This window comes from Penicillium macrosclerotiorum (genome assembly GCF_028827735.1).
Source record: "Penicillium macrosclerotiorum strain IBT 26536 chromosome Unknown utg000007l_segment0_segment0, whole genome shotgun sequence".
NCBI classification, from domain to species: Eukaryota; Fungi; Ascomycota; class Eurotiomycetes; order Eurotiales; family Aspergillaceae; genus Penicillium; species Penicillium macrosclerotiorum.
In genome coordinates this window covers 2,401,385-2,419,950 of record NW_026643086.1, presented here as the reverse complement: position 1 = coordinate 2,419,950, position 18,566 = coordinate 2,401,385, and the positions used below count along the sequence as shown (strand labels likewise).

Below are 18,566 nucleotides of genomic sequence, written 5' to 3'. Positions count from 1 at the left end.
GACGGTGGCCCCGACTCCCTGGCGATCGAGGGAGAAATTGAACGGTGGATGGGGAGGATGGAGAAGAGAAAGTGGATGGGAAAGGAGAAGGCGGGGAGATGTGAAAGGAGCGGTGGCTGCTGCTCAGGAGGCCATCCGCCCCTTGTGTTTCTTATTCAAACTTGCCCCTGGTTCTCTTGTCCGGCGCGGGGAAGTCCGTCTACTGGTCGACTACAATGGCTGAAACAGCCAGGCTTGGGCTCTTTCTACAAAACTATACGGACGAAAAAATCGTGGTTGGAGGGGTATATTTCGGGCCAGCAGTTGATCTGGCTCAGGACCATATTTGCTGTCTTCTAGCCCCGTTGTAATGGTGCACAATACCAACCTCTCAACCGTCATCAAATCAAGGAAGTTGAGAAATAGAGTACAGACGCCGACTGGGCGAGCTGAAAGGTTCCGGGGTAGCGCATTCCAGTTGGGTTGTCAACACGATCAAGAATTTTAGCGCAACGAGCAGGGTCTCGGGGGGCTTTGACACCAATGCGGTCCGATTGAATTCTCCTTTTCACCGTCAAAATTGGGGATCAGTCGGACGATGACTTTTACCTTGTGTTAGAAAAACAAATAGACAGGGTAGAATAGACATGATCTATATTCTTTGTAGCTCCACAATCTGAAATTCTCTAGGGCTTCGCTGGCGACGGAGCAGGATTTAGTTTGACGGCCACTCAGTATATAGCGCACGTGACACGGGGATCTTCCGGCCCGACTTTTTTTCTGGGATTCGCCGCCTGTTCGCCGCTGCTATTGCTGTATTGAAACCCTCACTCACAATGGCGGACAGTTCCAGCTCGAGTGCCCCGGCTGCGGCCACAGGAGGCACCGGCAAGCCCCAGGCGGCTCCCAGACCACCCAACCCGGTGTTCAAAATGATGGGTATGGACTCCATTCCACTCGTCTGGTCCCTTCGGACACTCCCTCGGAGGTCCTGTCCAGGAGATACTAATGTAATACAATGACCCAGGCATGCCGAATATCCGCTTCAAACTGCCATCCCGGAATTGGATGATCTTCTTCACCATCACGGGTTCCTTTGCCGGCGCGCTGATCTACGACCGTCGGGAAAAGCGCCGCGCGCAAAAGAAATGGTGTGAGCTCGTGGCTCATCTTGCTGATGAGCCACTGGCGGTGGAGCAGATGCGTCGCAAGTTGACGGTCTATCTGGCTGCTCCTCCTGGTGATGGGTTACGTGTCGCTCGCGACCACTTCAAGGAATACGTCAAGCCTATCTTGACCGCCGCGGCCTTGGACTATACGGTGATTGAGGGTCGACGGGAAGGTGATGTGAGAGTAGGAACCGCTGAGAGCATTCGAAAATTGCGGCGAAAGGCAGGCGAGTCGAGCGCAACCGTCGAGGAGCCCACGGTGGACAGCGCAGTGGCTGAGATGCGTGAGCGTATCGGCATTCATGACGAGCCGGGTCCCAAGGGTGACATCGTGATCGGCCGGCATACTTGGAAAGAGTATATTCGAGGTCTGCATGAGGGCTGGCTGGGTCCTTTGGATCCTCCTACTCCATCTCCTGGGCCATCTTCTGAGCCATCTCCTGCACCCGAAGCTGCTACCCCCGAGACATCTAAACCTCAGGTAGAGATTACGGCTGCAGAGTCGTTGGAAGAGACCATGAAAGACGTTGCAGCTGGTGATCAACCGTCAGAGGAGCAGGCCAGCACAGAGAAGACGCCTGAAGATGAGAAAAAAAGGAAGAAGAGAAGCCCGCAAAGCCTTCCGGTCCTAAGGACGCCTATATTTATCCCGCCGAATATCCATCCGCCAACCTTCCTCGCTCTATTCCCCAGTCTTTCGACAGCTCCGTTCCCATCGAATTTCCCCACCTTCTTGGATTTTTGAACACTCCAATCCGCATTTACCGCTATCTCAATCAACGACATGTCGCCGAGAACGTTGGCCGTGAAGTTGCAGGCCTCGTTCTTGCCTCCAGCTCCCGGTCCTACCGCAACGAATCCTTCAGTCAAGACTCCGAGCTGAGCGGAGTCACCGTCGACCTGACTCCATCCTCCGACGACGGCTCGTTCACCGACGTTGCCCGCGGTAACCTCGAGCAACAGACCATTCTGGAGAACGCAGAGAAAGAGTGGCACAAGTCCGTGTACAAACGCGACGATGAGGACAAAGAACGCGAGTGGCTAGACGACGTGATCCTGGACCCGCGGATTGCTTCTCGCATGCAACTTTCCATTCTCTCGCCCGAGGATGAGGCCCGCGCCCAGCGCATCGGGGAAGAAAATGAATATATTCTCGGCAGGGAGCGGCCCGTGCCTGTCGCTTTCTGGCAGCGCATGTGGATCAAATATGGCTATGGCGAGGATGAGGAGACACTGAAGAAGAAGCCGATCCTCGGCAACATTGATAGCGAGGACAGTTCTTGAGTGCTGAAATTGTGTGCAGCGTGTGTATCATAATAGATGGGCTATGAGAGTTCTTTTTTCTTTTCTCCCCTTGCACCAGGATGGCATTGAGGCTGTCATTTTTTGTTTATTTTGCATATCCAACCACCTCCCTCCTCGGCTTGTATATTAGTTTTAGAGGCGTCTGTTTTATTATTCATCGTGAGAGAGCATAGACGATGCGTGCAATATAACCCCTTTTCACCTTGTTTCTCCATGCAAGATTGTATAAGTTCATGCTGTGTAGGATTCTATGACTTTCAAGCTACAGTAGAATCTTGGACAAAAATACTTGTACATTCACTTTCTTCTGTATAGGTTTTTCTGGTTGAAACTGACTCGTGTCAAGAATATAGTCACCCATCAAGTTGTCTATTTTCTGTCCCAAAATTTCTTCCTCAGAAGTATTCGTCACCAGCTTTTTGGTCAGTGGGAAATTTGATGTAGGCCTCAACCAATGCAGTTATGACCATCAAAGTCCACTTGGCTTGTCTGGGAGCGTGATGGATGGAGAGCCCAGGGCTTGTAGTTTGTAATTGCTTCGAAAGCTCAGTTCAGCTGGAAAACGGAAGATTCGGGCCACTTCTTATTCGCCTTCTGGACGTAGGCGGTCTTGTCACAGCTGAACTTGTTGAACAACTCGAAAGCGGCGGCAGCTTCGTCAATGGTAATGCTGGAAGAGTCAAGGGTGGCAAGCAATTCTTTCTCGCACTGCGGCTTGGAGTCCGGCTTCAGGAGTTGGCGGGCAGACAAGGCAGCGTGCACATGAGTAGCACTGGCCTTGTTGGCCGAAAGGTAAGACTCATTCCACTCCTCCAGGTTCTGAGATTTAGGAAGAAGTTTCTCGAATTCGGCATTGACAACCTCGGCGGTTTGAGCCGGGAGGGGCTCAGACAGGTTATCAAGAGCCTTGCGGAATCGCAAAAGCTGGAGGTGAAGAGTAGGGTTAGAGGGGTCTATAGCATGTGCTGCCGACAGACTCTTGAGAGCAAGCAAGTGCTTTTCTATGATGTGGATGCACATTAGCCCTATGCAAAATGAGGACATTCAGCTGCCGAAAACTTACCTTTACGAATATAAACCTCGAAACCGAGGCATTGGGCCTCGATGTTCTGGGCACTGAGATCGAGGAGGGGTGTCAAGAACTTCATGACGTCCTTGAGAGGCTCCTTGGTCTGAACAAGAGTATTGCCAAGGGGATCCGCGTCCTCTTTCTTGACCTCTCCATCAGCGCCCTTGGCGTTGGCAGCAGCAGCCTTCCGGGCTTCGCGCTTGTCGGCCTCGATCTTTTCCAGACGCTGTTGCTCCTTCTTGGCCTTCTTGAGGGCCTTCTTGCGCTCTGCATCATCTTGACCATCAGCACCGTTCACCTCAGTGATAGGGCCATGAGCCAGGTCGGGCTGGTCATTGAGAAGCAGGTATGCCTGGACGGCAGAGAGGGCCATCCGCGAGTAGAAGGGGTGGTCACGAAGACGGTCCTCCCAGCGGACCATATCGACATACGCGCGGATCATACCCTTCCTAAGGGAGAAGCTATGGAAGTCGAATTGGTCCTCCTGCCAGGTGTCAAAGATGGTGTTGACAGCGTGAAAACGCTTAAGCGCCAGGCCCAGCTTCTTCTGACGCAGATAGGATTCGCCATCCTCGGTCAGATACCACACACACTGCATCTCATGCAGATCACCCAAAGCTCCGCCGACAGTCTCGTTGCGTGTGAACTTGCTCATGTTGTCCAACGCCTTGTCATTCTCGTCGTTGCGGAGCTGATACTTCGCGGCCTTGGTGTTAATGTACCGATCCTTCTCGTCCAGAAGACGGGCCTTCTCCATCTCCTCCGCCGCCTTCACAGAGTTTCCGTAGTGCTTCCAGATACGGGCCTTGGTCATCTGGTACTCCACAGCCTTGGGGAAAGCTCAATAGCCTTGTCTACCATTTCCATGGCCTTGGTGAGGTTACGGCTGAGGTGATAGTTGTAATGCTGAGCAAGGAAATAGTAAGATGAAGCTAGGAACTCATCCTTGCCCTCAGCAGAGCCATTTTGCTGGGAGGTGGACTTGCCGGAGATATAGCCCTCCACCAACGCTTGGACGGTATCACGCTTGGCAGGGTTGGAGTAAAGGAGCTTGATGTTGGCAAATAGAGACGGAACACCCTTTTTGAGCATACGCTGCATATAGGCATCGACGGCCTGCTTGAAATCTTCCCCTTCAAGGAAATCGAGAGGAATGCGACGAGCTGCATCACCTCGGGGGTTCTTCTCCACCCACTCATCGTACAATGCCTTTAGAGCTTTCTGGTCATTCTCCGGGATACCCTTGGCCTGGATCAAGCCATTGTAGTAAATAGAATTCTCAGGGTTGCGCTCCAAAAGGGCAGTGTAGGCCGCCTCGGCCTCGGCTTTGCGGCCAAGTCGCAGGAGGTAATCCGCCTTCATTTCCATGACTGCGAGAACATCTGTACACCGGTAACCGACCTTCTCGAGGTGCTCCAGAGCCCGCTCGATATTTCCAGTCTCTGCAATGATTGTGTTCTTATACAAGCAAGCCTCAGAGTGTTCCATATCCGCCACGGGTGGAGTTCCCTTCAAAGTATCCTCAAATGTTGTTAAAACCTTCTCGGCTTCCTCCAAATCTCCTGACAAATGGTGAGCGATCGCCAAAGCTGTCCAATTTTGGCGAAATCCTGGCCGGGCTTGCAGCATCGCGCTTCGGCTCTGGATGTATCCTTGGAAGTCCCGCATCTGTATTTGAAGGAGTGCAAGGTCGCGCTGAATAGGCTGGGATTCAGGTTCGAGGCGAAGGGCGAAGCGGTAAGCTTTGATCGCCTCCTCGTAGTTCTTCTCCTGTCGGTATAGTAATCCGTACACGTGCCAGCAGATGTGCGACTTCATGTCGTTCCGCAAGGCTTCCTTGGCCAACACAAAAGCCTCCTCCAACTGGCCCATATTGCTCATGATAAGAGCCTTCATCGCCTGTGTATCGCCATGATTAGGGTTCTTACGAAGAACCTGCTCTGCCGTTTTGATGCCTGCGCGATGAAAAGGGTATTAGCTAAGCGCCGAGCGAATGACAGGAGGAGCAGGTAAACCTTTCTTGTATTGCTTAAGCTCAAAGTTGCGAACCACTTGACGGAACAAGGCCTGGTCCTTGGAGCTCAATGGTTGCGGCATGATGGGCGGTGCTGGGGGAAAGATTGACTTGTGCGAAGGAGGAATCGATGTGTGCGGGGAGCGACTTCTCCGAGTCCGACCTTGGCAGAACGACTGGGCCGATAAGATAGTCGATCCTGCGATTCTGCTACTCCAACAGCGACAATGACCCAACAAATGTGATAGAAGGATTCCAACTCTTTCCGACCATACTGTTGGTATCCGGGCGCTTGAATTCGAGAAGCCTGGAAATCAATGTGACCGCCCAAAACCTGGCGCTTGGTGTAACCAGGACGAGGCTGTCGAGGAAACTTTTGCCCTACGCCGCACTGAGGGATATCTCCACATGCCTGGGCTTTCCTGCATCGTGACTTCTAATCTGCCAGAGTCCTTTTGGTTACGGAAAGTCGAAACAATATAGTCATATCGTACAATTCATCAAGCTGACGCCACCTATAAATATGCAGTAATGTACATTTGGGAACAACACAAGTCCAGTATAGAGAGGGTAAAAGGTCGAGAGAATGCTATTCACAACCAGGCTACACACGCATACGCATGTGCATACATGCGCTATGATCTGTCCACCCCGACGAGTCTTCACGGTCGATGACTCTTCCGCCAATTGTCGAGGGCCTCTTCCCAAGACACTGAAGAGCCCCCACATCTTTCACTCACCAAGCCCCATGTTCGCATCCGAATGATTTCCTCCACTGTGCGCTGGTTCCGAATGAGGTTTGCTAGCGATTCAGTTCGTGCCTCTCGAGGGAAAAATCGAGCTGAGTATGGATCTAGTCTCTCATTGACAACGCGCTCGCGGTCCCGTGCGGATTCTGTTTCTCGAAGGATCAAATCGGGGTCTTCAGGATCTGGACTGGTCGCCACGCCGGCACAGTAATTCAGAACATCCGATCGAGTCTGCCATGATGAAAAGAGCACGTTATCCTTAAAGCCCTGACAAGCCGCAGAATCGATCGTTTTCTGAGTCCCAGAATCCGTTTGCCGGGCCGCAGTAGAGGATGGATCAAAGCCCGCACGAGCAGGAGTCACCAAGGCATTTAAATTCTGCGCAATCGAGTCATCTATTGTAGACCGAGACAAGCGAAGGAAGTCTAAAGTCAATGCTGGGGTTAGATTGAACAAACAGTGTAGACTCGGCTTGCCAACTGACCTCGGAGTAGTTTTTCATCGAAGCAGAACTGAGGTGTCAGCACAGGGGCCTCTGTGGTTGAGGATAGTGACATTTTTGTGCTGTACCCCCCCCTCAGAACCTCGATTCGTTTTGCTAGCCCAGAACCACTCCAGCTTGGACGGAAATCGAATGAGTGGTGGCAAGGGCGGAAAGGGAAGTAAGGAAAATATGGGCTAAGCCTCTAATGCTTCGGATTGAATAGGCTATGCACCACAAGAGCTTGTTGAGCTAGCTTCCCAGTGAAAGCAGTGTTTAGAGAATTCAACGCCTTGATGAAGTTGTAGCTCTTGCATCTTCGCAGCCTCTCAGCGCAAATGATGTCTTAATCAGGACTAGCTCGTTAGCTGATTAATTATCGATAATGGCATCATGTGATCTCGTGTCGCGCGTTAAGATGGGGCGTGTTGAAGCTGAATGCTAGCTCCCTTGAATGTTACTTATACATACAGGCATCCAAACCTCATTTTCTATACTTTCATCGCTAAATTTGTGAATATCAGAACGCAATGCCCGAGCTTGCAGAAGTTGCGCGCATTGTGCATTTTATTCGGCAGCACTTGGTTGGGAAGACCCTCTCGAAGGTACAAGCGCAACACGATGATATCGTTTATGGGAAAGTTGGCACAACAGCTGCAGAATTTCAAAAAGCTATGCAAGGGAAGAAAATAGTAGGAGCTGGTCAGCAAGGAAAATATTTTTGGATCACAATGTCATCACCACCGCACGCAGTCATGCATTTTGGCATGGCGGGCTGGTTGAAAATCAAGGATGCCGACACATATTACTACCGATCTGACAAGCCTGCCGACAAGGAGTGGCCACCCAAGTACTGGAAGTTCCTGCTGGAGACGAGCGATGACCCAGCAACAGAGGCTGCATTCGTGGACCCTCGCCGACTCAGCCGTATACGATTAGTCGATTGCCCGGCTCACGAAATCCGGAAATACACGCCTCTGAAGGAAAACGGCCCGGACCCTGTTGCAGACAAGGACATTGTCACGGAGACATGGTTGATGGACAAGTTGAAGAGCAGAAAGGTGCCTATTAAGGCCCTTTTGCTGGATCAGGCCAATATCAGTGGAATTGGGAATTGGATGGGGTAAGATATGATTTTGGTCTTTTTTCTAAACCTCGCCTATCTGTGGTTCTAACACGTACCCTAGTGACGAGATTTTATATCATGCAAAAATCCACCCTGAACAGTATAGCAACACTCTGAATAATGACCAAATAAAGGAACTCAACACCTCTATTCATTATGTTTGTTCTACAGCCCTCGAAGTACTGGCGGACTCGGAAAAATTCCCAGAGCACTGGCTTTTCAAACATCGATGGGGAAAGGGAAAGAAGAACCAACCAGCAGCTCTGCCAAATGGAGACAAAATCACATTCCTCACAGTTGGCGGCCGTACAAGCGCTGTTGTTCCAGCAGTCCAGAAGAAAACCGGAGCTGTTGCGAAAGAAATTGACGAAGAAGCCTCTGACATCAAGTCCGCCTCGAAGAGAAAGCGTGTTGTGAAGCAGGAAAGTGATACGGAGGACGAAATTTCGGAGCCGAAAAGCCGTTCGCAAAAGAAGACCGCCGGTAGAAATGTGAAAAAGGAGGGAGCCGAATCGAAACCAAGTACAGAGTCGCTCGGAAGGCGTCGCTCTACCCGGTCACGGAACTGAGGCTCTGTAGGTAAGGTATTATGAAATATCTTGATTTCCACACTAAGTATAGTATCCTGCAAGTTCCCTTTGGTCAGACATCTTCTGGATAGTATTGAGCATCTATTGAATGGTGATGAATATATTTTCTTTAACAAAAAACTAACGACAACCTCTGTCGGATAAGCTCTGGCCACTCTTCCTTCCCTTATGGGGTTATAAATAAAACAGATCCTGAAGTAGATGCTGTATAACTATAGACCGCTCCTAATGCACTATGCCGAGAAAAATGACTTTATAAACTAAGTTCTTCCTACGGGACCACAAGAGCAATGCTATCCATCATTATATATTGTGCGAGGTGGTAAAAGGTTCGAAATAGCTTGAATTTCTACTACTGAGACGCATATAGAATGGAAATACAGTCTCTTCTGAGTGAATTTTTTTCACATCCTAATAAGGTGTAATTCAGGGCCAAAACGTTGAAAATCCTTGCCATCCTTATTGTCTAATACGGCGCATACAATCATTTCGAACCACCCTTAGAATTCGTTGTTTCGGAGTACCTTTGACCGGCATTTGGATACTTCTCCCGGTGGGTGGTGGAATACTCACACCCCAGAGCGCCGAGAATAAGTCTTCGATGGTGATTCATAATTCATAGCCGCTAAACGTAGAATGATGCTCATGTTGTCCTCCATGAGAGTTCGCTCTTTTGAATCACGGTAGAATGTTCGATTTGGCGTTAAGCCTAGGCGGCTCGTTGCTGCTAAGCTGATGGCACTGACTACAGGAAAACGCCCAGGGGCCGCCGTAAATAATCGTTGGCTTCATTTTCACTGAATATGGCGACCTGTAGGGGAGTAGATCATTCAAGAGACCCCAATGGATCTAATCACTGGGAGAGTTGACGACAGAGTACTGTGATGGTAGAGCTGCTCTTCTTGGGTTATGGTGCGCATCACTCCAGCCTCCTTAGTGTACTCATTGGCGAAATTGAGGATGCAGATCGGTTTGTCTGGAATCCTTGCGTCGCTGGGACTCCCGATAATGTCTTCACTAAAATAAAGTGCCAGGGAAGTATCCGAAATCTTCTTATTCAGAGCCGTGACCGGTGTTGTGGGCGAATGGGAAAAGAGGCTTGACATCCTTGGGCTTATAAGGATATACTTTTTCGAGCGGCTCATCTCGCAATACGTATTAAATGCCCAGGAGGGACACAAAAGGTTCTCTGTACGCTTTGACTCGTGCTGCTGTAGACTTTCAACATTCATCCCCCGTGTTGGGAATCTTCGAGTTGCGCCGAGTGCCGACCGCCGAAGCCATTATGGGAGTTGGATCGAGTGGATCTGGATGACGCTCTTGTTGAAGGCATCAATATTTGAGTTTAGAATTTTAGTCTTCATATAGAGGTGTGCCACCGAACTCAGGATGATGAAGTATGTTACTGTGTGATCGTGGAATCTATGTCGTTCGGCCACGAATACGTCGTCTGTGTCTTCCGGGTGAAGGGATTAATTAAGCACTTTTCAGGCCGACTCAACGTAATGTCAGATGTACTCTCCTCCTTAACTTGCAGCCCCTCTAAGTGTCCAAAGAGACCCAATTGGACATGGGACTGAAAGAAAATGCGGCCGAGAGAGGGCGAACTCAAAAAGATGCTGTAGTTCCACACCAGCCAATCATGGTGTCCGGCCGTGACTGCAGGCGGTCAAAGCTTATCGGAGCGATATCGCCACAGATGACAAAGCGCGCGACGCTCGTTGGTTCAAGTCCTCGTTCTTCTTTATTTCAGGAAGTCTTGCAGGTGTTGTAGGTTTCCTCCAGACCTATATCGAGAGGACTTTATCTTGCCATACCCTCGGTAATCAAGGACAAAGGCGTCTCAATACCATACTGAGCCCTTTCTATAGTGCGGGGTTCCTCTCGCCCAACGCGGCATCCCGCCACCATGAGTGCGATTCTGTCGGCAGACGATCTGAATGATTTCATTTCTCCAGGCGTCGCGTGCATCAAGCCTGTAGAGAACCTTCCGCAAAAGAGCTCAAAAGATCAGGAGGTCAGTATTCCCGGGATACATTTTTACTGGCCCTTATGAGCCTTTTTGACTGACTTCGAATATTTGGTAGAACTCATACGAAGTAACAACAGAAGATAAAGTTCAGCCAGAGACTCTCCCTCCGGCGCAAATTTCTTTGACAGATTGCCTTGCCTGTTCCGGCTGTGTCACCTCGGCTGAAGCGGTGCTGATATCCTTGCAATCTCACGCAGAGGTCCTGAACACCCTCGACGCCCATCCGGGAATTCCTTTTGTACAAGGACAGCATGGAACAGCACTCGGAAACATAGCCACCGATGGAGAGGGAAAGATTTTTGTCGCCAGCGTAAGCCCGCAAGTCAGAGCTGGCCTGGCTGCCACCTATGGGATCTCGGAAAAAGAGGCGGGATACATGATCGATCATTTCCTACGTGGGCCCCAAGGATTACGAGCAGGTGGAAAACATGGCAATGGCTTTACATGGGTTGTGGATACGAATGCCGCACGAGATGCCGTTTTGGTCCTCACTGCAGATGAGGTTTCCGAATCTATCACTGACCCGGGCTCGGTTGCCAGTGATTCGGAATTCGCTCTTCCCAAACGGCCGATTCTGTCATCTGCTTGTCCCGGGTGGATCTGCTATGCTGAAAAGACCCATCCATTTGTTCTCCCGCACTTGTCACGCTTGAAGTCTCCACAGGCGTTGTCTGGGACCTTCCTGAAAACAGTTTTGAGCAAGTCTCTCGGTGTTCCACCATCTAGCATCTGGCATCTGGCAATCATGCCATGTTTCGATAAGAAGCTGGAAGCCAGTCGTGAAGAGCTGACAGATGTGTCCTGGCAACTTCCTGGTAACCAAAGTAGCTTGGAACCGCATCAGCCAGTGCGGGATGTGGATTGTGTGATAACCACCCGCGAGCTACTCTCCCTGGCATCATCCCGAGGGATTTCATTGCCCAGTCTGCCACTGCAACCGCTTCCTTCCGATTCCACACTGCCATTCCCTGAAAAAGTACTTGACTTTTTCACATCCTCTCGGCATCCCTTCGCCGATCAATCCATTGAAACAGGTACATCTGGCGGGTATTTAAACCATGTTCTCAAGACCTTCGAAGCCCGGAACCCCGGAAGCAAGCTTGTGACAAACCGCGGGCGCAATGCGGATGTGGTCGAGTATATACTGATGTCTTCCGATAACCAGACCATATTGAAAGCGGCTAGGTACTATGGTTTTCGGAACATTCAGAATCTCGTCCGTAAATTAAAGCCCGCTCGAGCATCCAAGATGCCGGGAGCAAAGCCCATTGCTGCAGGGAGACGCCAGCCAATGTCCCGCAATACTGCCTCTAGCGGCTCATCGGGTTCTGACTATGCCTATGTGGAGGTCATGGCTTGTCCCGGTGGTTGCACCAACGGTGGCGGGCAAATTCGTGTCGAGGACGCCAGAGAGGCTACTGGATCTATGCTTGCAGCAGAGACTCCAAATGCTGATGCTGCGTCTAAGCCATCCCCTCACGAGCAGCGTGCTTGGCTTGCCCGTGTAGACGAGGCTTACTATTCGATGGACTCAGATACAGAGCTTGAATCGAATCAGCTTCAGACCGTCTCGCCCATAGATAAGGAAGCGCACATTCATGAGAAACTGCTTCACTGGTCGCAATTTATGGGTATTCCACTCTCCAAGTTGGTATATACAACCTATCGCAAAGTGGAAAGCGACGTGGGTAAAGAACAGCCCCAGAATAATGACACTCAACGAGTGGCTGAGCTTGCTGGGAAAATTGGTGGGGGGTGGTGAAACACTCACTTTCTGTGTTTATGTTCAATTGATCTACTGCATAGCGCCAGGATGCGCTTCCATCATTACATATCATCCGGGGATATACCAGTGGTTTGACTTTATGATCATTATTAACGGCGTTTTTGCTTTTGCTGTGTTGGATTTGAAAACTTGGATTTTTTCAGTCATCTCCTATAGATTTATCAAAGAATAGAATCAATCCTTTGGCAATAGTCAATCAACCTCAACAGTAGAGGGTTGAGTACTACGTACATGACAAACTTTTCTTCTCGAATACTCCATTGCCGCCTTTGGGGCTTTACAGCCTGAGGCATTAAGTTGACTCATCCACAGTCGATCTTCAAGTATTAGTCAGCGTCAGCCTCTCGCGGCAGAAAAAGAATCTCGCCGACTTGCGTATGATCCCCCATTTTCCATCGCCGACCCCTGCCTTTTTGTCGCATCGCACATTCGCAGAACGATCATCACGCCCGAGCTTTCGAGTTAAAAACCAGTTATTACCACAACCATGTCTCGTGAAGCTTACCAGGTCCCCATGGGTGGACAGAGCGGTTTCGGCGGCAATGAGGGCGGCTTCAGCTCCATGGCTATTGACAGCCCCTCGATCGCCTACCTCTGTGGCGAGTGCTCAGCTCGTGTGCCATTGAAGCGCGGCGACCAGATTCGGTGCAAGGACTGCGGACACCGCGTACTATACAAGGAGCGGACCAAGCGGTAAGACTGATCTGTTTTTCTCCCAATGTCTCTTTGATGACCACTCAGGCTGACTTTCTCTCTCGCTTGGGATAGCATGGTGCAATTTGAGGCTCGTTAAAATGTTTACCTCCTCGCATGTGAAATGAAATGTTCGGGCCTCTCGGAAAAAGCCTTGGACGGTGGGGGAGTTCGAAGGAAATGGACTCGAGTTATCTATTATCCTTTTTTTATTTTTCTTTTGTGAATATGCATCAAAAGGCGCTTTGGAGTTGCAAATATATCAACTAGCTTTCATGGAATACATGAGACTACAATTCTTATGGCTGAGCACAAATGGCTGCTGCAAAATGAAAGTTAGGCCCCGTATTTGCCAGTGTACATTTCCATTGCATTATCTTCTACCCTTTTTTTCTTGGATATCCCCTCCTTGTTAAACAACCGAAATGTGAAATATTTTCAACGAAATTCAAGTCCAGATCCTGGAGCCTCCACAGGGTACATGAGAAAAAAGAAGCATCCTGAGTTATCACAATTCAAAAATAGAACATAACATGACATCAAGCAAAGAGGTAGACTACCCCAAGGACTCGCGAGATGAACATATCGCAAACCCCGAAAAGCGATCAAGGATTAGGCTGATGAAAGCTTGTTGGTGACCGCAATGAAGCTCTCGAAACACTTCAGAGCTTGACCGCTCTCAATCGCCCAGCGAGCTCGGCGCAGGCCTTCCTTCCAGCGGCCACCACCGGGGCCACGCTCAGTGATCACCTTGCCGTCATCACCATGCCCCATGTCACTGGTATCGGCATCACAGATACCAGATGTGACTAGGAGAGCACCCACGTTCATCAAGACAAATTCCAGGATGGGATCATCCCGGGGCAATTCATTTCGAAGGATGCTCATGAGCTTAGCCGCATTGTCTTTTGGCATTTTGCGACCATAGACTTCAGTGAGAGGGTGGACAGGGAGGCCAAAGTCTGAGGGGTGAAGCTGGAAAGTATCAATTTTGACCAGTGTCTTGGGGTTCTCTCGCTCATCACAGGAGCATTCCTCATCATCATCATCAGATGGCTTGTAGTCCGGGTTGGGGTATTCTGAGATTCTCCAGCAGTTGGTTGGCCCAGCACAGCTGATCTCATCCATGTCTTCCTCACCACAGACGACAAGGGCTTTTTTGGCGCCGGCCTGCTTGAGAGCTTCAACGAAGACAGGACCAAGGCTCTGGTAGGCAACACCTACAACTCGGGCTTCAATAGCCCACTCAATGGGGTTGGCAAGAGGTCCCATAAGGTTGAAGATTGTTCGGAGACCTAGTCCACGACGGACAGGGTTGGCATACATCATTCCAGGGTGAAAGTTGGGGGCGAACAGGAAAGCATAGTTTGTCTCCTCGTAGACCTTGCTAATGTTGCTGGCATTGACGGCGGAGATGTTAGGGGGGATAGGCTGGACGGCATTGAGGACGTCGGCAGATCCGGAGAAAGAAGTTTGAGCACGGTTGCCATGCTTGGCTGTCATCAAAAGGGGAGAGGCAATGATGGAGGACGTTGTAGAGACATTGAAAGTCGAATGTGAATCTCCACCAGTCCCGACGATGTCACACTGGTAGAATTGAACACGTCAGCAAAGGGGAGAGAGCTTCAGAAGAATTGTATGAGACTTACCAAGCCTCCCTGGTAGGAGCCTTCACGTCTACCGCGAGCTTTGACAACCTTTCTCAGCTCGGTCTTCTCAATCTGGCAAGCAGCCTCTCGCATGCGGTTGGAGCATTTCGCAATCACATCCGCCTGTCTGTCCTTTCCTGTGGAATGAAGGAGGGTCAACAGAGCTGCAGTCTGAATATCTGACAACCGATCTTCGAAAATCAGAGCAAAAGCCGAAGCTATATCATCGGCAGAAACTCTGATTTCCGCTGTAGCGGGGTATGCCAGGCGTTGGAGCAGCGGCGAGATGGAGACAACCTCCGGCTTTTCGTGCTTGGGAGAAGCCATGATGGTGAAAGGAAAGTCAACTGTGACTCTTCTTCCGGGTGATGAATGCCAATTGTTACACAAATAAGCGAAGCGATACAAAAAAGCAAAAGAAATAGTTCCAGCCGTGACTCAATGTCCCTCATGCCGCCGCATCCATGTCCGGCAGAATATGTGACCGCCTCAATTCACGCCTTTCCTGTTTAGGGTTCAAAAAATATCACCCGTCAACCTGCCTTTGCATCCCCGGGGTCTTGTTGATCCATTTCACCCGCGCCTCACACACAATTTTCACAATGCCACCGAGGGTACCAATTTTGTCGCTTCGACGACAGGCTCTCCGGTGCCACAATGAGCTACGAATTGCCTCCCGGGCAGCCAGCACGGCTGCTGCTGCTTCTCCAGCAATCACCCCAGCTGCATCCATTGAGCAGATGACACACTCAAAAGCGCCGATTTCAAAGACTTCTCTTATTCAGCCACCGTCACACCGCAACCCGGAATATCGTCGGTCACAGCTCCTGCGTCAATATACCTCCCTTCTCCGTACCTCTCCTCTCATGGTGATCTTCCAGCACAACAACCTCAAATCCATGGAATGGGCCTCAATTCGACGAGAGTTGAACAAGGCTTTACAAAAGGTTGACCAGAAGATTGCAGCTGAAGGGCGAACTGCCCCGGAGCTGGCTCCCCATATTAAGCTTCAGACAATCCAAACCAGCATTTTCGAGGTTGCCGTGCGAATCGTCGAATACTTCCGGCCAACTGCGGCCTCCGGAAAGCCCCCAAGCGCCGTCGACCCTGTCACACAGACCTCTGCTGAATTGCCCCTGCACTCTGGATCCAAGGATGACCCATTCCTGAGCCATGATTTGTCTCGAGCTGCGCACGCAGCGGTGAAGCACCTGAAGGGCCGACACGAGCTCGCTGATATCCTAGTTGGACCCATCGCTGTTCTCTCCATTCCCGCCGTTTCCCCCGAACATATGAAGGCCGCCCTTTCAATCCTCACCCCTAAGGAGGCTGGCTTCCCTGCGCCTACGCGTAAAGGCAACCCCGACTACCACGACCCCATTGTCCAAACCGGCCTGCAGAAGATTAACCTTCTCGCGGCACGCGTGGATGGCGAGGTGTTTGATATCGATCAGACCAAGTGGGTTGGAAGCATCGAAGGTGGCATGGATGGCCTTCGCTCCCAGCTTGTCATGGCTTTGCAGAGCATGGGATCCAGCGTCACTAGCACCTTGGAAGGCGCTGGAAAGAGCTTGTATTTTACTATGGAGAGCCGGAGGAGCGTTCTGGAGGAAGAGCAGAAGCCCCAGGGCGACAAGGGCGAATCATCCTAAGTTTGCCGATGCCATTTTCATTCTTGTATAATAGGTCATACTGTTGGTCGTTCATCCTAGAGGATCTTAGCTTTTGTTTTTGCCTAAAATGGCTGTATACTGTGCGAGAAATACACCCCGGTGAAGTGATTCTAACCCGAAATTGGGGATGAATAAGTCTTTCAGAATTCAAAAACAAGACTATGTAGGTGTTAGAGCCTAGATACTGTCACATAAACGACCAATCCGTCCAACAATGTTTTGGACTAATTCTGTCTCAACTGCAGCTTGGCGTTCATGCCAACAATGCAGCGCACAAGATCCCAATCCCCATCCAAACCAACCCAGTCAGTCACCAGAATACCGGTTGAGCAATCGCCATCGTCATTTTTCTGCCGTCGGCAAATATAGTCAACGATGGCAGGGTTTACCTTGGCTGCAATTTTCTCAGGCCAGGTATTGGTTTTCCAGAAATTGCTTGCGCTGAGGAAGTTGATAAAGAAGGGATATTGCCGAGCCTCCTGTGGTCCGGGTAGCACGCCAAACGGATACCGAGCTTTACTCGCACGGTCAATTTGCTCCTTGACGAACTGGATCTTCTTCTCAATGTTGGTTGTTTCCTGAACCTCGTAGAAGTCCTGGATGCATAGCTGGCCACTGGGGCAAGTGGCATTGGGGGTATTATCCGCCCATGCAGCAGCATCGATGCCCCAGCCGTTACCACCATGTTCTTTCTTCAGGTCGTCGGGAAGGTTGAACCGGCGTATGAGGACTACTTTACCCCGAGCCTCACCCAGGGTGGGAGTCTTGGGCCGTACCCACCAGCGGCTGTCGGGACGGGCGTAGTGACGGGACAAGATGTGAGCGAGCTGCTCATCCTTGGCATTACCGGGGCCTTCGCGCTTGAGCGAGATGATTAGGGTCTCGGATGGATTGTGCTCAAGGAAATCGTTGACTTCCTTCATAAGATCGCGGAAATATTTATTGCCCGTGAGCGAGATGGGGAAGACACTGTGGACAAGGATCAATTCATCCTTGTTTGGGTCGTCGGGGTACTGAGGTTGGACTCGGATGTCGAAGAACCGCACTCCATTCCTCAGCTGTTCGCGAGGACTGACGGCCTGACAGCGAACCGACGGCGGCGCGATGAGGCATGTGGGCGAGTTATGCGTGCCGGGGATGGACAGGGCCGAGAGCAGGGTGCCATCGCGCAATTCACCCATCCAGGAATTGAGGTTCGCCGACGAGAAGATCGCGAGATGCGACTCGGGCGTCACATAGATGCCTGTGAGGCGGTGTTTGGGGTGCTCAGACTCGCAATTCATGGTCGCCGACTCAGTGGTCGGCACAGGAGTTTGGATCGAGTGCCGTTCGCCCTCAACCTCAAAGGTGAGTCGCATACGTTCCTTGTCAGAGTGGATAAACGCCTTTCGTTCAGTTTTCTTCGTCGTGAAAGGTTCAATATGAATATCCACGCCTTTCTGCTCGTCGAAGGGACGAGAGTCCGGAAGAATGGCCTTGACTGGCTCCGTGGCACGAGTGGTATTGGTGAGAACTCGAGTGAAGTTCATGGCCAGTGTGGCGATATCATCACCCCTTTTCTCCTTCGGTGCCTCGAAGCGCTCTATGCGCTTGAGGATGATAGGAGTGCTGGTGTTGTTGCGGATGGTGAGATGCTCGGCAACCATGGTGGATGGCGAGGGGGAGGAACCAGATGCTCCAAGTCTCGACAGGTGCTCAGCTAAGGATCAATGAAGACTCAATGGGAGATCTAGAGCTTGATAGACACGAAGTTGAAGAGCTGAGAGGTCCTGGGTCTTACCCCTCCACTGGATCTGCGGGCGATCGCCTATCGTGGAGCTCCCTCTCTTGGCGATCGAAGCTGATTCGAAGCTCACAGCAACCGAGGACGCTGAGATCCCAAGTTTCCCCATCGCCCCGTGTCAGGCACCAGCAATCCTGATTCGTACAGCAGTATTCTCCATCTTGTGGGACACATTGTAGTTGACTGGTGTGGATATTGGGGTATATATATATATATGCAGCTATATAAACCGGACAATATTTAGCATGTGGAGCTTGCCTGTCTGGGCTGCTGCAACGCTTTGATAGACACCATTGACGATATTTCTGGTTTGTTTTCTATCGCCATGAGGATTCTTGAGCCATACCGCAATAGTACCAGGCAGTAAAGGGGGCGCACTTCATGTATTGAACCGGGCCAGCTGCTAAACAGTGGGGACCCTCATTGAGCAGAGCCGGTTCGACTTTCCCACTTGAGGCCCAGTGTCGG

General features: G+C 50.7%; 9 protein-coding genes across 9 annotated transcripts; 5 read left to right on the top strand and 4 right to left on the bottom strand.

The window, feature by feature from the left end:
* Nucleotides 1–815: 815 nt before the first annotated feature.
* On the top strand, nt 816–2,432 carry N7462_007700 (Tim22-complex subunit TIM54; the record flags this gene model as incomplete). Its single annotated transcript, XM_057079418.1, has 3 exons — nt 816–918; nt 1,007–1,773; nt 1,842–2,432. The coding sequence occupies 3 exons, from the start codon at nt 816–818 to the stop codon at nt 2,430–2,432; spliced, it is 1,461 nt and encodes a 486-aa protein (XP_056932088.1).
* Nucleotides 2,433–2,999: 567 nt separating this feature from the next.
* Nucleotides 3,000–5,619, bottom strand: N7462_007699 (peptide alpha-N-acetyltransferase complex A subunit NAT1; the record flags this gene model as incomplete). Its single annotated transcript, XM_057079417.1, has 4 exons — nt 3,000–3,454; nt 3,517–4,351; nt 4,381–5,477; nt 5,538–5,619. 4 exons carry the CDS (start codon nt 5,617–5,619, stop codon nt 3,000–3,002), a joined length of 2,469 nt encoding a protein of 822 aa, XP_056932087.1.
* Nucleotides 5,620–6,198: 579 nt separating this feature from the next.
* On the bottom strand, nt 6,199–6,842 carry N7462_007698 (MIX23 family protein; the record flags this gene model as incomplete). Its single annotated transcript, XM_057079416.1, has 2 exons — nt 6,199–6,722; nt 6,770–6,842. The coding sequence occupies 2 exons, from the start codon at nt 6,840–6,842 to the stop codon at nt 6,199–6,201; spliced, it is 597 nt and encodes a 198-aa protein (XP_056932086.1).
* A 454-nt stretch (nt 6,843–7,296) lies between these two features.
* N7462_007697 (putative formamidopyrimidine-DNA glycosylase) lies at nt 7,297–8,461 on the top strand (the record flags this gene model as incomplete). Its single annotated transcript, XM_057079415.1, has 2 exons — nt 7,297–7,889; nt 7,954–8,461. The coding sequence occupies 2 exons, from the start codon at nt 7,297–7,299 to the stop codon at nt 8,459–8,461; spliced, it is 1,101 nt and encodes a 366-aa protein (XP_056932085.1).
* A 1,930-nt stretch (nt 8,462–10,391) lies between these two features.
* On the top strand, nt 10,392–12,276 carry nar1 (iron-sulfur cluster assembly protein NAR1; the record flags this gene model as incomplete). Its single annotated transcript, XM_057079414.1, has 2 exons — nt 10,392–10,499; nt 10,570–12,276. 2 exons carry the CDS (start codon nt 10,392–10,394, stop codon nt 12,274–12,276), a joined length of 1,815 nt encoding a protein of 604 aa, XP_056932084.1.
* A 511-nt stretch (nt 12,277–12,787) lies between these two features.
* Nucleotides 12,788–13,093, top strand: N7462_007695 (Rpo12/RPC10 RNA polymerase subunit family protein; the record flags this gene model as incomplete). The annotated part of the gene is made up of 2 exons (XM_057079413.1): nt 12,788–12,993; nt 13,042–13,093. The coding sequence occupies 2 exons, from the start codon at nt 12,788–12,790 to the stop codon at nt 13,091–13,093; spliced, it is 258 nt and encodes an 85-aa protein (XP_056932083.1).
* Nucleotides 13,094–13,605: 512 nt separating this feature from the next.
* On the bottom strand, nt 13,606–14,969 carry N7462_007694 (anthranilate phosphoribosyltransferase; the record flags this gene model as incomplete). Its single annotated transcript, XM_057079412.1, has 2 exons — nt 13,606–14,580; nt 14,643–14,969. 2 exons carry the CDS (start codon nt 14,967–14,969, stop codon nt 13,606–13,608), a joined length of 1,302 nt encoding a protein of 433 aa, XP_056932082.1.
* Nucleotides 14,970–15,244: 275 nt separating this feature from the next.
* N7462_007693 (mitochondrial 54S ribosomal protein uL10m) lies at nt 15,245–16,294 on the top strand (the record flags this gene model as incomplete). Its single annotated transcript, XM_057079411.1, has 1 exon — nt 15,245–16,294. One exon carries the CDS (start codon nt 15,245–15,247, stop codon nt 16,292–16,294), a length of 1,050 nt encoding a protein of 349 aa, XP_056932081.1.
* Nucleotides 16,295–16,539: 245 nt separating this feature from the next.
* N7462_007692 (phosphatidylinositol-specific phospholipase C) lies at nt 16,540–17,961 on the bottom strand (the record flags this gene model as incomplete). The annotated part of the gene is made up of 1 exon (XM_057079410.1): nt 16,540–17,961. The coding sequence occupies one exon, from the start codon at nt 17,959–17,961 to the stop codon at nt 16,540–16,542; it is 1,422 nt and encodes a 473-aa protein (XP_056932080.1).
* Between the last annotated feature and the right edge of the window lie 605 nt (nt 17,962–18,566).